General features: G+C 38.6%; 1 protein-coding gene across 1 annotated transcript in view; it reads right to left on the reverse strand.

The window, feature by feature from the left end:
• Nucleotides 1-400: 400 nt before the first annotated feature.
• Nucleotides 401-14,975, reverse strand: part of TMTC2 (transmembrane O-mannosyltransferase targeting cadherins 2) — a 378,380-nt gene continuing 363,805 nt past the window's right edge. Inside the window, exon 12 of the mRNA XM_084639748.1 lies at nt 401-3,234. Within this exon, the coding sequence (XP_084495874.1) occupies nt 3,055-3,234 (180 nt within the window). The 3' untranslated portion in view covers nt 401-3,054. The remainder of the gene's footprint in view (nt 3,235-14,975) is intronic.

Genomic DNA, 14,975 nt, shown 5'->3' on the forward strand with positions numbered 1-14,975 from the left:
CAGTCCTGAGGCTATAGTAGCCGCTGTGGTATCGGTGAAACCATGACGTGGAGGACAACGATGACTACCTCCTTGGCACAAGGCCATATTCTCAGATGGGGACCAGGATTTGGCTGCATGTGAACAATTACACATTCATCAACTGTGCCATTTATGACCTGTTTGAATGTCTTTTAAAAAGTCAGTACAGTGTACTAGAATGCCGAGATCCAATAGACTTTTATGCTGCTGCAATCCTATCTAATTTTGTATCAAAAAGCATAGAGTCAATATGTTATTAATTTACATTCATTAAAAATGAAGTTAATATAAGTTATATTATAGCAACAGATCGAGGCTTGAACAACATGTATTTGTTATCGAATGCTTTATTATTGAAAACAAAATTGAAATTCTCTTAGCTGGCACAAACAATTAATTCTACAAAAAGGAAAGCCTACAAATCTCGATAATTTATACAAATAACAGTTTTTCAAAAAATAAAAATTTAATTGAGTAAACTTGCCTTGTGCTCTTATTTTTTTAGCACTGTCTGCAATAATCCACCAAAAATCCCTGAGCAGAGACACATATTTTAAATACATTTTTAAATGATTCCAAAAGAAGAAAGTTAAGTCCTATATTGAAATGTGTTCAGGGACATTCTTGTTAAACTTCCATTAGTCCTTTTTTCTTTCTTTTTTTTTTTTTTTTTATAAACAGACAGTTATCAAAGCTACCATGAAAATATATCACCTATGAGTGTCACTCTGTTGTGCAATGAATAACCTCTAACCAAGAATGAACACATGTTAAAAGGGAGAGACAAAGAATACAGTGAAAAGTTATGATCACTGAAGTTTGATGACTTGAAATAAATAAAGCTGCAGGATACCATAGTTATATACTGAATTTTGTCAGACCCTAATATCTAAATTTACTTTTACAATTTTTCAGAAACGCAGTGAAAGGTGGAGAATAAATCCCAGACACCATTTTATTTTTACCATTGGCTTCAATGGGTGATGATGAAAAAGTTGAAATTCAACTTTTGAGCACTCGATGTTGCTTTCACAGCCATATCGTTATTTGACAAAAGGTTTGACACTGTCTTAAAAAAAAAGCAGCCCTTTTGGTATCCCCATTATGAACCTAGTCATTAAAACATAGCATTGCTAACTGGAGAGAAAAAGACAAAACACTATAACAAATTGTGACTATACCAACTTTGAAATAGTTACTTCTCAATATCCTTTAATACAGATCTAAAACTGTAGTGTGTATGGGGAGAACGTACAATAAATGCAGTTGTCATATTTCCCTTTAAGTACACATGCTACTCACATAAAAATGCCGCAAAAGCCAAATGAAGATAGCAACAGTTGCAGACTACTGGATTAATGAAAGGAAATGCTGCTGCAGTTGAGTAATAAATAAATAAATACCATACAGCAAACTACTCTCCCAGAAGTACACAGCAATGGAATGGTGCTCTACAGTTAAAAAAGAAAAAAAGATTTTTTATTATAAAGGGTTTTAACAGATCCTGAAGAAGCTTGCTTCAGTTAAAGGTGCGCCATCACTTAATGTTATATTTACCACTCGTGAAATGAACATTGAAGCAGATATCAACAGGTTATTAAATGAAAAAGTAAATTTTCTTATAAATTCTAGTACTTTTTCCAACAAAAGAAAACAGTTAGCAAATGGTTTGGGAAAACACAGACTAAAGCATCAATAGGCTGAAGCTTAAAATAAATTATTTTACATTTTTTTATGAAGAATAAAACAATAACGAGCCCCCCCAAAAAAACAAACCTAGAAATGTAACAGCTTTGTTGTAACTGTGCATGTAAGAAAACAAAATGGATTCCTAATATTTGGTTAGAATCCAAGTAGATAATAGTTTTAAAATTGAACACTATTGTCAAAAATACTCAGAATAATTGGCAACCATTGTTACACACTCCTGTTGGTCTACAGTGTCATGCAGATTCTCTGAGAGCTGCTAAAAGTTAGTTCCTTTAGCTAGTTGCTGCTCTGTTTTCAAAAAAATTCTGATAAGCTTCATTTGTACCATTTCTAAGTATAAACACTTGCAAACTCATTCTGGTTGAATTCTTGCAAAAGTAATGCAAGCTGAACAGCATCTAGCTGTCCAGTCCAAAACTGGACTTATCTGACAGTAACGTGAAAGGAGTAAAACACAGTGTTCTATAAGGCCAAAGAGAACTTCTTTTTAAGGATACTGACTGCACTTTTTTGATATCAGGGCAAACCATCTGTTTTCTGTGTAAATATGGACAATTCATGACATTAGTGATAGCTTCCAGATTCTTTTATACTGGTCTAATGTCACACATTGAGCTGGTCCTTGCTTGTTCCATCTGGGACAGGCAAAGCAAATCATACTCAACTGAGTGAGTATCTGAAGTAAACGACATCAAAACTCTTAACAGTCGGAAACAATACATGCACTTGTCAGTAAACAACTGTGAATACTGTAATCTAACCGCAAGTGACAGTTTTGTTTTTAAAATGGCTGTCAGTCTGAAATTGATAAGCAGGCGGTCCTAAAGAGAGATACAGCAGCATTAAGACAAACTGCAAACACATTGGATTTAGTATACATTTTAATGAGTTACAGTCTCAGCAAATACTTTAAGCTAGTATTATCTTTTTTACTCCCATGTGGCTGGGTGTATGCTATACAGTTCTCCCTTAGTGTTTTCAGGACAGTATAATTTTCAAGAACTCACATGAAAAACAGCAATATGGGATTAACTGATAACTTGTCAAGTATGCCAAATACCTCCGTTAAGTGCTATGGTTGTATTTTTTATTTTATTTTTTGTGGGGTAATACTTAAGTCCTTTGTGAAGCATCCAAAGAATCTCCCTTTATTTTTCCAGCAACAAAAGTTATGCCAAAACCCAGAATCGGTTCTCCTAGCAGCAATTAAGACCCCTGACCCTTGCAGTCAAGTCCAATGAGCGCTTTGATCAGATGACTTCCTGGAAATTTTGTTTTGGATTTGAGTCAATTTAAAGAAAAACAAGTTCCTATATTTTTCTGTCATGTTTTAGACGTCTCTAAACCTTGTTTTTCCATGATATTCCACAGTTTGCGAAGATTTGACTGTGTGATGACATCGTCTGGCTTAAATTGGAGAGCACGGAGGTAGTTTGCTTCAGCATCTCTGAGTTTACCATTGAGATGAAGAATGGCTCCAAGATTCATCAGGGCAGCCGGATACTGGAACAAGAGAAGAGAAGAAAAAATATTGAGTGTATTTTCAGGTTTTGTTTCAGACAGTCTTGATCCACTTAAACAAATTATTCCCTTATGTTTGCAGGCATTTTATGGAAGCAATTTAGCAATTTAAACAAATAGAGATAACAAGAAAAAGTTTTTGAACAGCTGCTAACTGTGTACTTTGTGCTTTAAACAGGACAGGCTCTGGTGTCTACATGCATAGACTTCTTTCCTTAATGAGAAAACACAGATCCCATAAAAGCTTTACATGTGGTAACATTGGCATACCGTAGTTTCCAAGAGAAAATTAAAGTAGACCAACAGTGGATTGTAGAGAGGAATTTAATTTTAATTCAACCCAATGCCAATAAAGAGTTTATAATCGGTGGGAATAGCTAACACATTGGAATGCCTGCCCCTCTTAAATTCTTATTAAAAGAAAGAAAAAGTATCTTCAGACATACAAAGACAGACATACAAATTTCAAGGATACCCATTTTAGATTCTTCTTCATATACACTCAATGTTATGCCAGGCTTTGATAAGTCTTTCTTCATGAAGTCGGATAACCTGAAAATTACCACTGGCAGAAACTTCAGCGATGCTGTATTAATGACAAAGATTATTTAGTCTGCGGAAGAGAAGAATGAGGGGGGATTTGATAGCTGCTTTCAACTACCTGAAAGGGGGTTCCAAAGAGGATGGATCTAGACTGTTCTCAGTGGTAGCAGATGACAGAACAAAGACTAATGGTCTCAAATTGCAGTGGGGGGAGGTTTAGGTTAGATATTAGGAAAAACTTTTTCACTAGGAGGGTGGTGAAGCACTGGAATGGGTTACCTAGAGAGGTGATGGAATCTCCTTCCTTAGAGGTTTTTAAGGCCCAGTTTGACAAAGTCCTGGTTGGGATGATTTAGTTGGGGATAGGTTCTGCTTTGAGCAGGGGGTTGAACTAGATGGCCTCCTGAGGTCCCTTCCAACCCTGATATTCTATGATTCTAAGATGTCAAGAATGCATAAAACAATAAATTAACAAGCTCTTTACCTTACTAAGAGGAATTTTTCATACCTCATTTTGCTGAATCATGTTCAGGTTCTTGTTTTAATTTAAAAACCTCTTACATTATGTAATTATGAAATAAAAAGTCATTTACAGTAACAGGTACTAAAATTACCTAAAACTGCTTACAACAAAGAGTATTGTGCAAGGAAGTAAAATTTCTGGTGCTGAAATGAGTGAAGTTTTTAATTTGCAGAGCACCTGATCCTTTCACCCCCAAATCTACTTGAGGTATCCATGGCACTTGGGGGAACATGTCTGGCGTCTCTGGGATCCTATCCTCCCCCCACAGGTACAGAGAACCACCCCAAAACTACCAGCAGCCACTCATGCGTAGGTGGGCCTGTCAAGCAACCAAGGCAGGTGAGCAGCTCCTTCCAGTTTCCTCCACAGGGAACCCTACCCACCCTTTACCCCTCAGACCACTGGAGGTATCTCTGGGCACCTTAGGGAATATGCAAGTACCAGTGGAAGCATAATCATTTTATTCACCACAATAATAGCTCTTGATTTTAAAGTAAAAACAGAAACTAGACAAAGTTCAACACAAGTTGTCCAGATCACCCACTTTTTGGATCTGCCTCAGTAACACTTGCTTCCCAAATTATGCAGATTGGAGCAAAGATGGCTAAGTTTAGTCTCTGCGGTTACATCTACACATGGGTAGACAGATGCCCTAGCTCTGCTTGAGCTAGTGTGCTAAAAATAGTAGTGTGGCCACGGTGGCACCCAGGCAGTGGCTTGGGTTAGCTGTCCAAGTGTGTAACCAGAAAGGATTTATGCTATTTTTAGCACACCAGCTTGAGCAGAGCTAGTGTATCCATCTAACTTTGCTAGGAAGCACCCTCCCAGCAGCTGTGTAGATATATCCTGAGGGGCAAGTGGGTCAGGACACCACTCATCAGCACTCTCCATCAGCTTTCAAAAATGTGTAAAGTGAACTGGAAACTCAGTTTCAGCCATCTCTTTTAGCTACAGTATTTATACACATTAGATGCTTGCTAATAAGATGGATATCAGAAATAATAAGGGAGGTAAGAGTGTAGTTGTAGCTGTGTTGGTCTCAGCAGGAGAGAGACAGCTCTTTCTTCTGTCTCTTCTCTCCGTTAGAGAGACAAGGTGCATGAAGTAATAGCTTTTATTGAACCAACTTCTGCTGGTGAGAGAGACAAGCTTTTGAAGCTCTTCTTCAGCTCTGTGTGGCTCAAAAGCTTGTCTATTTCACCAACAGAAGTTGGTTCAATAAAAGCTATTACCTTATGCACGTTGTCTCTCTAATGGAGAGAAGAGACAGAAGAAAGAGCTGCCTCTCTCCTACTTGCTACATACCAGTGTTGGTCTCCCAGAGTGCAAGCTCTCCCAGAATGCTGTGATAATGGGATGGCAATGTGATTAGGTTTTACATACCTCACACACAACTATTCAGGTTCACCAAAGTACCTGTAATTTGAATTTTTCCACCTGAAATTTAAACTTCTCCTCCCCACCAGGAGATAGGAAAAGCATTTTAAATTTGATCTAAAACAACACTTGCACTAGGAAACTGAAATAGAAGACCACTCTCTGAAATGCATTCTATATTTGTATGTACTATGCTTTATATTAGCCTCTTCTCCTCCTTCCTGCTTACTCTCATCTGTTAAGAAAACAATCCCACTTATATTCAAGTATGAGTCAATCTTTCAGAGCCATTAAGTTTCTGTGTGTTCAAAATTAAGCAAAACAATGTAAATATCATGATGCTAACCTAACTACTTATCGGTTTGGTTTTTCTTGCTCCAACATGACAAGTTATTTTTCCTCCCGAATCACTTGCCCAGGTCTATATTAAATGCCAACCAAAGCAGGAAATTCTGCTATTTGTGAAGCATCTCCAACTATTATAGTTTCCCTTTCCATTCATACTCAGTATGGAGAAGGGAAATGAATATTTGAGATTCCGAAGCAATCTCATTTATGTACAATATGTATCAACCTCCTCATTACTATCCCATGCTCCACCAGTCTACAAAATCAATTATACAGAAATTAATGGAACTGTAATAAACTCTTTATAAGTAAGTACATTTTGGATAATGACAAGAATGATGCAGCAGAACAACAGCTGAAACAGCTACATTGTGAATAGATGATTCTGTCAAACATAAGCTCTCTGTACATTTCTTAAAAAAAATTTAATTGTACTGTAATGAAAGGGACCTTGATACTGTAACTTGTTGCATGTGGGCAAATCCCGTGTCTATGTGGAATCTATTACCTTCATCTGGACACTGTGCAGGTGCAAGGGTCTGCCTGCAAGGATCCAAGTACACGACCTAGCCCTAAGATCGCTTTTTAATGGCTCAAGTTTTGTTTTTAAGACACTACCTGAGCTTCAGTGTCAAAGCAATGTGTGTCTTATAAATTGATACGTCAGAAAGTGAGCTTAGAGACAGACCAAGTAGGCAGAGAAGCCAACAGATATGGGTCAGCAATCCAGAAACATGCTTGATTTCCACATGCTCCACCTGATAGAAAAGATACCAGAGAAACTCTTTTGGAGTATGTTATATTCTCAATCCAAACACACTCCCCACTGTATTACATTCTAAAGCATCCATCAACAGTGTGTCTGAGAAGAAGACTTTTTTTCTTGTATTTGTTCAAGTATTGCTCTCCACTCTTTCTTTCTCCTCCACAAATTTGTAATTCAATTTATATATGTGGCAAGATATCTAGGGCTTTAAGATTAAGTTTTATTTCCATACATAGATAAAAAAATCCTTCTTATGCCACTTTCCTTTTAATTTGGCAAAATGATTGTGCTATAGCAGACTAAAAAAAGTATAATTACTGATTTTGCTTTGTTTGATCTCTCTGACGGAATTTGAAATTAATTTCCTCCTGAAATTCCAGCAAATAAGCAAATAGGTTTAGCTTATTAATGTTCAGGGTAAATAAATATATTTATCAATGTGAAATGAGTATGAAGTAATTCAGAAGGGAGCTGAAAAATCATGCCAACTCCTCTAATATTGTACATGAGAAAATCTTCAGGTTTCTTAAAAGAGACCAAGTGCCGAATACCTACCCACCTCCTGGATTTATAGAGTACAAATCACTGCAGTATCGAGTCATCAGTGGTTTATTACAACACACACAGGAATTTCCAAACTAATTGATTGATTGATTATACATCAGTGTCATCACACCCTGCCAGCTGTAACTGATGGGCCGGGGACAGAGAACCAGGAATAATCGCTATAGTTTTTTCCTCACATATATTGTTTTTTTTTTTATTAAAGACAGCTGATGAAACTTTTCAGCACGTTAAAGGCAGTTGGCAGCTACCACTCCAATAATACAGGGCTTGTAGCACTGTATAATAAATGACACTACCTACTAATTCAGAGACTTGAAAGGAGAAACAAGCCTTCCTTCATTTCCTTTGCGAGACAGATGCTTTATATCAAAAGAGCTGACTGGCAGTTCTATCACAGTTATTAATGGTGTCTCTTAGTCTGTTGGGAATGATCCCCCTTACTAGTGATTTTTCTTGCGGTGTGTTTTTTTTCTTAGCTCTTTGGAGACTAACAAAGTAACTAATGAATAACATAAAAATCATGTGTTTTGCTGCTCAAAGCATTGGGTATTGTTTATGCTGGTGACAATTCTTCCAAGCCTCCTCCATACTACCTTATATAACTGGAGGTCTGTGACATAAAAAACACCACCATGAACTAAACTCTTCTCTGAAATACAGTATGGAAATCCAAAATGTTTCCAGTGAATTCCATGGACTTGCTTCATATTTACACTGCTGTAACCAAGAGTAGATTTTGGCCCCGTATATATAACATTAACAATTATATGATAGATGCCCCAGATTTTTCGTCTGTTCACTCATGTTCATTCCATACAGAAATCTCTAGCTCCAAACAGAATTAGCTTGTGCAGATATAAGTTAAAAACCTTTACAGAAATATATATATGTCAAGGCTGATTCCCCACTCTGGCACTTCGAGTGCAGAAAGTGGGGGCCCGCAAGGATTCTAAAAATTAATACTGGCCACTCCAGGCTTGTATTAAACTCCCAAGGTTACAGCTTTTCTCTGACCTTGGATGGGTAGACGCTGCCACCACCCAAGTGCGAAACCCCTTTGAGGACCCAGGAAGGCGCACTTGGGAATTCCTTCCTGTGGGGTACCCTCGAGCCCTTTCACACACACCCCTGCCCTTCCGGGGAAGAGCTGAGAAAGAAAAACAAAGAAAATCAGCTGTTGCCACCAGCTAATTAAATAACATATGCACAAACCTCTTAGGACACAAAAATCCAATCCTGTTCTTAAAAAAGGTAAATTTTATTAAAACAAAAAGAAACAAAATACGTCTGGAAACTCAGGTTATTGCTAGATTTAAAAAGAGCAAATACAAGGATTAAGCATCAAGAATAGTTTCTTGAGGTTGATCTTAAAGGTTACAAGCAAAACAAAAGCACCTGGGGTTAGCACAGAGGAATCCACAAGCCATAAAGAAAGAAAAGAGATCAACCTAATTGCGTCTTCCTAGACATTTCCTGATCTATTTGCATATCTAGGGTTTTAAATGAGTAGTTTCTAGGTATGATACAGATGACTTTTCATACCTGGCTCATAGGTTCTTGCAGCATATCTGCTCTGTCCCCTCTCCCTGGGAGAACAACCACAGACAGACAAAAGGGGAGTCTTGTTTCAATTTTAAAAAGTTCTAGCCTTCCTGTTGGCTCTTTGGCCAGGTACCCACTCACTTCCTTTTACCTATGCATCACAGTGACTTTTAACAGTTTGGAGACAGGTAGTGAAAACTAGAACCCTTGTTTTGTTTCTTCAGTGGAAGCTCTGTCCAGCTTCCACTCTTTAGCTAAGGACCCCACATTCGGAGATGGTATAGCTTCTGAGTTTCAAATTAAATGCCTTGTTTAAACAAAATATCCTAATGTGCACTTCAGTATATTCATGATCTGGTTCACTTCTGCACTGATTGAACCATTTAAAAAATTCACTGAGATGCTGTTGTCAGCATTCCTCCTGCTTTCCTTCCTTTGCTTCTCCCCTATTGCTCCTGCCTTTAATAAATATTGGCAGTATAATTATGTTCTTTATATTTAAAAATGACAGCAGAATTGTTTATCAAATGTTGCAATCAGCATGGCCAAGCCAAAACTGATGACATCACCTCTTTTATAGAGCAATCAAATCCACTGGCCTTCCGGGACTGATTGCAGAATGGTTCCTTAGCTTCAGCGGTGCACAGCGAGGTGTTTTATTTTTAAAGTGCATTTACGGCATCTTAAGTTGTTCTTTTAAGCCTTCCTGTCAAATATAATTTCATCCTTTGAAAAGATGTAGAGATGCTGCATGCAAATATTTTATCTTAAGCCTTCTTGGTTAAATGTTGCTGAACTATTCAGATATTTCAGCTTCATAATTGAAAACACAGAGTAGCTAGATAAAACCCGAGTGATAAAACAGAAAAGAAGCTGATTTAGTTGTAGAAGAGATCACTAAGTATGAAAACTAAGCATGGTGAGCTGCTTCATCATGTGAAAGACCATGTTATAATGTGCTGTCATGAATTTTTATCCTCCTACAGCGATGGCAAGGATTTTCACTTGAACTTCTGTTACTGGTGTCATTGCCATAGTGCAGTGTGCTATTTTCTAAGGCAATAAAAATGTCAACAGCTCTGTTTTTATTATTATTGCTAAAGATAACTGTGCACAACTGAATCATTTCAAATGTGGCATTTATTTTTGACAGACTCGAAAACGTTACTTCTAAAGTTAGACTGTGATCTAGAAGTTGCCCTCATGTTTCAGTGATGCTACTTTAATGTGGGGCTGGATTCTACAAACTGATCCTTCTTCCTACATGGAGTCTCACTTAAATCAACAGGAATGCACACAGAAGGAAAGGTGCAGGCATGTGGATTTATTTGCAGGACGGCATCCTAGAGTTGCCAGATGTCCCAATATGCAAATGATAGTCTCACTCTCAAATATAAACTCCCACTTCCCATCTGCCTTCCTATATAGGAGCGCTGCATATACAGTTCCTCAACCCCAGATCTATTCCTGACTCTTGCAGTGCCTCTAACCAGTATTCCACTCCAAGCTGTGCCTGAATTATACTCATCAGCCTGTACACTAATCACAAACATGAGTAGACTGTGATGGTATCAAAGCTACATGCAATGGATGGTCTACAGAAAGAGAGGTGCATGAAAAGGAGCGTTAGAGAAGTGAGGTGAAAGAAGAGGATGGGATGGAGAGGTGGAATGAGAAAGGGAATGACTAAAAGTAAGGTGTTAGATAAAATAAGGGAGGATGTAGCGGATGGGGGGGAAGTTCCTGCAGTTTTAATTTGACCAAATCTGTGTTCTAATTAGCACAACTTCCTAGACGCATTAAATAGAAATGGGCTCAAACAGCTTAAACTTTGGGGAAGCCTGGCTCCAAACCCAAACGTCATGACTCTGGCCAATATATACAGCTGGCCAAATTCAAACAACAAGCCTGAACCCTGTGGAAATGCAAATTTGAATCCAATCTCCATTACTCAGGCTCAGCTATAATATTAAAGTAACTGTGATATTCAGGTTTCAGAGTAACAGCCGTGTTAGTCTGTATTCGCAAAAAGAAAAGGAGTACTTGTGGCACCTTAGAGACTAACCAATGTATTTGAGCATAAGCTTTCGTGAGCTACAGCTCACTTCATCGGAAGTGAGCTGTAGCTCACGAAAGCTTATGCTGAAATACATTGGTTAGTCTCTAAGGTGCCACAAGTACTCCTTTTCTTTTTGTGATATTCAGGAAGACTTTAGCCTGTATTCTGCAATCTTTCATTAATGGATGAAGAGCCTCTCACAGCATAACATACTTGTCATGTTTTGTCAAACAATGTCACAAATTAATAACTTCTGGAGGTAGCAAATAAATACAAACAAAATAAACAATTTTTTTTTACAAAATTCCACCCCCCTCCTCCCAAAAAGAACAGTTAGGCAGAACACATCATTTGTGCAGTTTAATCTATCCTTTAGTCTCATAAATTAGGATGACACACCAAGTTGTAAATGACAGGAGCAAAGAGAAGCATAAGCAAACAACTGGGTCACCCTAACAGCTGAAAATAAAATGCACATACTGGGGCACATCTTCAGCTGGTGTAAACTGTCACAACTCCATTTACTTCATTGACGTCAAAGGACCTGCTCCTTAATGTCTAGTTCCAGAATATGTACTGTATAAAATTTTTGTTTATATGCGTCTGATCCAAAAGTGTTTTTCAAAGTCCTTAGCTGTGTACTTCTAAATCTACATATTACAGCATTTTAAATAAAAATAAGGACAGCCTTCCGTTTCCATGTGAGGAGGGGAACTTGCAAGCACACTCCAAACTTTTTGGACACCAGCTTCATTAAGGAAACTGTAGCTGTGACCTGGAGAAGAGTTCTGGAATTTGGCATGAAAATGGGAACACCAAGTAGTCTACTTTCTGTCTCAATTACCACTTCCACAGGGGACAACTTCTTAGCATAATACAATGGCTCTCCAGCCAGTGTGAGCTCTCACTCAGTCAATTTCTTTTTCACGTCAACCTTCAGAAAAATATCCAATTTGGAAAAGAGCAGAAAATCATTCAAAACTAAACATATATATTATATTTAGTTGGTGAAAGATATCTGCCACAGACATTTATATTAAGTCATAGCATACTGTATTACATATTGGCAAGTTATGAATGAACAAGTTACAACTATGAAGTGCTGTAGATCATATTGACAGCTTGAAAATCCCAAAAGGACATTTGTAATTTGGGTAGGTCTCGATATTTTTCCCTAATAGCTATGGATGAATTGCTTTGGTACAACAAATTTAAAACAACCTCTCAGTAATCATTCTTTCAATCCAAATGGAAATCATGATGAACATTTTAGATAGCTTTTATTCGTAGTAATGAAATGCTGCTGAATAGGAACATACATTATGAGTATTTAATATTATGGTTATAATTTTTTTTTAAATCACTAAATAAGTTTTCCAGGTCTCACAAAGTGTTTAATTATAAACTCTTGATTTCCACCCCAAATATTTTCAGTACTGTACAGCATGCAATCATTGTATCTCATTTTCTTAGCACTTTAGAATTTCATACAAATATCTTCAGATTACTTGATTTTTGTTTATAGAAATCAAGCTGTGTTCTAATTTCTGCAATGTGATCGTTTTAATATCTAATGGATTACAGTTTAAGTACAATTTATTTAGCTTATCTAACAAGAGTAGTCCGTGTATTAATTAGAAAGCCTACACTTCAAGCAAATGAGTGTAGTGTCACTAACTGTAGTGACAAACTGTTATTGTGCAGGATCTTTCAGAACCAATATTCTGTCTCATTAAGAGCATGGACTAAATGTGCACTTGCTCCACATCAACACTGTATTTCTGAATGTGGGAATGAGCTTTTCCGCTTTTTATTGGGAAGAAGAAAAACAGTTTACTGTTATTCTCTGGCGGAAAACACCACCACACACTTAATTTATCAGGAGTGTGTTAAGGAGATATGACATAGTCTGCTTAGTCGAGCAGAACATATGTGCAAGGCTGAACAGAATGGGTATGCGTATGAATGCAATCAAAACTGGCTGGTCTCTAAGAGAACACTAATTTGGTGATAATTGATAGTTATGCATTTAGGTTCATTCTTAATATATGAATGTAAGTCCCATGAACTTAAAAAAATTGCAGTTTTTACAATCTAGTACAATTTATCTAAAACCAGAAAGGATTGCTTATTCTGTGTCACTGAGAGACTCAAGACAAGTTACTGATCCTTGCAATCTAAATAAGGCAGATAAAGCCACAAATAATGACAAGATCATAAAAGAGGAATAACAGTAAGTGGAGGGCAGTGAATATTGTTCTTAAAGAAGCAGATTCATGTACACAGGCGATAGACATATGTGTCTATTATGCTACAATATCCTATGTCAGCATATAAAGGCAGCAGAGGTCTATAAAACAGTCAAAAGCAGGATTGAAATAAACTACTTGAATTTTTTAGATTTTTCATTGTGAATCTGCAAATCGGTCCATTCTGCAAGGGAAAAAAATCACCCTTTTTAAGTCCCCCCCCCACAGTGAAAAGATGTGCCTGATTCATTGAAAATGAGTTATGTTGAAGAGTGAAAGGTAGCTTTGAAATTCTAATTTTTGCATATTTGGATCTCTAGGAGTCACCTGATCAAAACTCATAAAATGATGAAATCTGACCAGTATGAAATCACCCATTTTTCTATTGTTGTAAAAAGATTAAATACCTTGTGGTAAACACTAACAAGAAACAGTGCTTGTTGAAAGGCAATATCTATAGTTAGCGTTGAGGAAACCATTTGGATAAAACCAACAGAGGCCCTTACTTTGACTCAATACTAAATTAAACATGTTTGCAGGTGAAATTTCAGAGGGGTTAAATAACACATCAAACTGAAATTGTGTGTGATGTCTCTTCCTGATCTTATCTCTGTTCCCCATTCTCTCATTAACATACAGACACCAATCTTGTTTTGTTTACATTTCTCGCCCCCAATTTTCACACATACATTAAAGGGAAAAAAGCCTCCTGGTGGTGCAGTGTCCCTCCCTGACAAACATGTAAGAGAACTGTTGCCCCCTTACTAACAGTCAGTGGGAGTGTTTTGGTTGGCTAGCTCCCAGTACTAAAAGGGGAAGGGTCTATGGGAAATCAGGACCCTGAGACTGACAGTCCCCAGGAACAATGGGGAGAGGCCAATGCTCCAGGTCAGCCTGAACAATAGGGTGGGCAGGCTAATCAGGGAGTCAGGAGGCTAGGGAGGTCCCGTCCTCCGTGTGAGCTGGATTTGCCTGGGTCAGACAGAGTGGGGCCGAGCTAAGGAGAGAGTGCAGCCCAAGCTAAGCTGGGGAGCAGAGCTGGGCCAAATCCAGAGAGAGCAGACCCTGTCCTCGGAGCAGACCTGCAGCCCAAAGCCAGAGGCACAGCCCAGAGAGAGCAGACTTGCTCTGGGAGCAGAGCTGCAGCAACCAGAGCCAGAGGGGTCAGAAAAGCAGCCCAGGAAGCAGGTCAGTGCTGGGAGCAGAGTCACAGAAGCAGCCTGCAGAACAGACCTGTCCTGGGAGCAGAGCTGCAGCAAGCAGAGCCAGAGGGGCCAAAGAAGCAGCCCAGGGAGCTGGAGGCAGAGCAGCAGCAGCAGTGCTGAGACAGAGTGGAGCTGGAGCAATGCGCAGCCGGGTGTCGTGTGCAGCTGGGGAGACTGAGAGGGACCCTGGGCAGCGGGCCCAGCACAGGGAGACACCTCAGCCAAGAGGCTCTGCAGGCCAGGCTTGGATCTTAACCCCGATAGGGCAGGGCTACACTGGGAAGAAGGGTCCTACCACTTAGCTCCTGGGAGCGTGTGGGCCACCACCAGAGCAAGTGTCCAACCCACAGCATCCCTGCAGCACAGCCAGGGCCTGAGAAGGCGGCCTGGGACTTACAGGGAACAAACTGTGAACTGCCCGGACATTCCAGAGACACTGTTTGTGATGTTCCCTGCCACAGAGCGGGGTGATGTGTTTCCTTTAACCTTTCCCATTTTTCCTTATTCTTTTTAAAATTAATTGTTGATTAAATAACTTGCATTT

The sequence above is a fragment of the Lepidochelys olivacea genome (genome assembly GCF_965140295.1).
Source record: "Lepidochelys olivacea isolate rLepOli2 genome assembly, chromosome: 1".
Classification (NCBI taxonomy): Eukaryota; Metazoa; Chordata; order Testudines; family Cheloniidae; genus Lepidochelys; species Lepidochelys olivacea.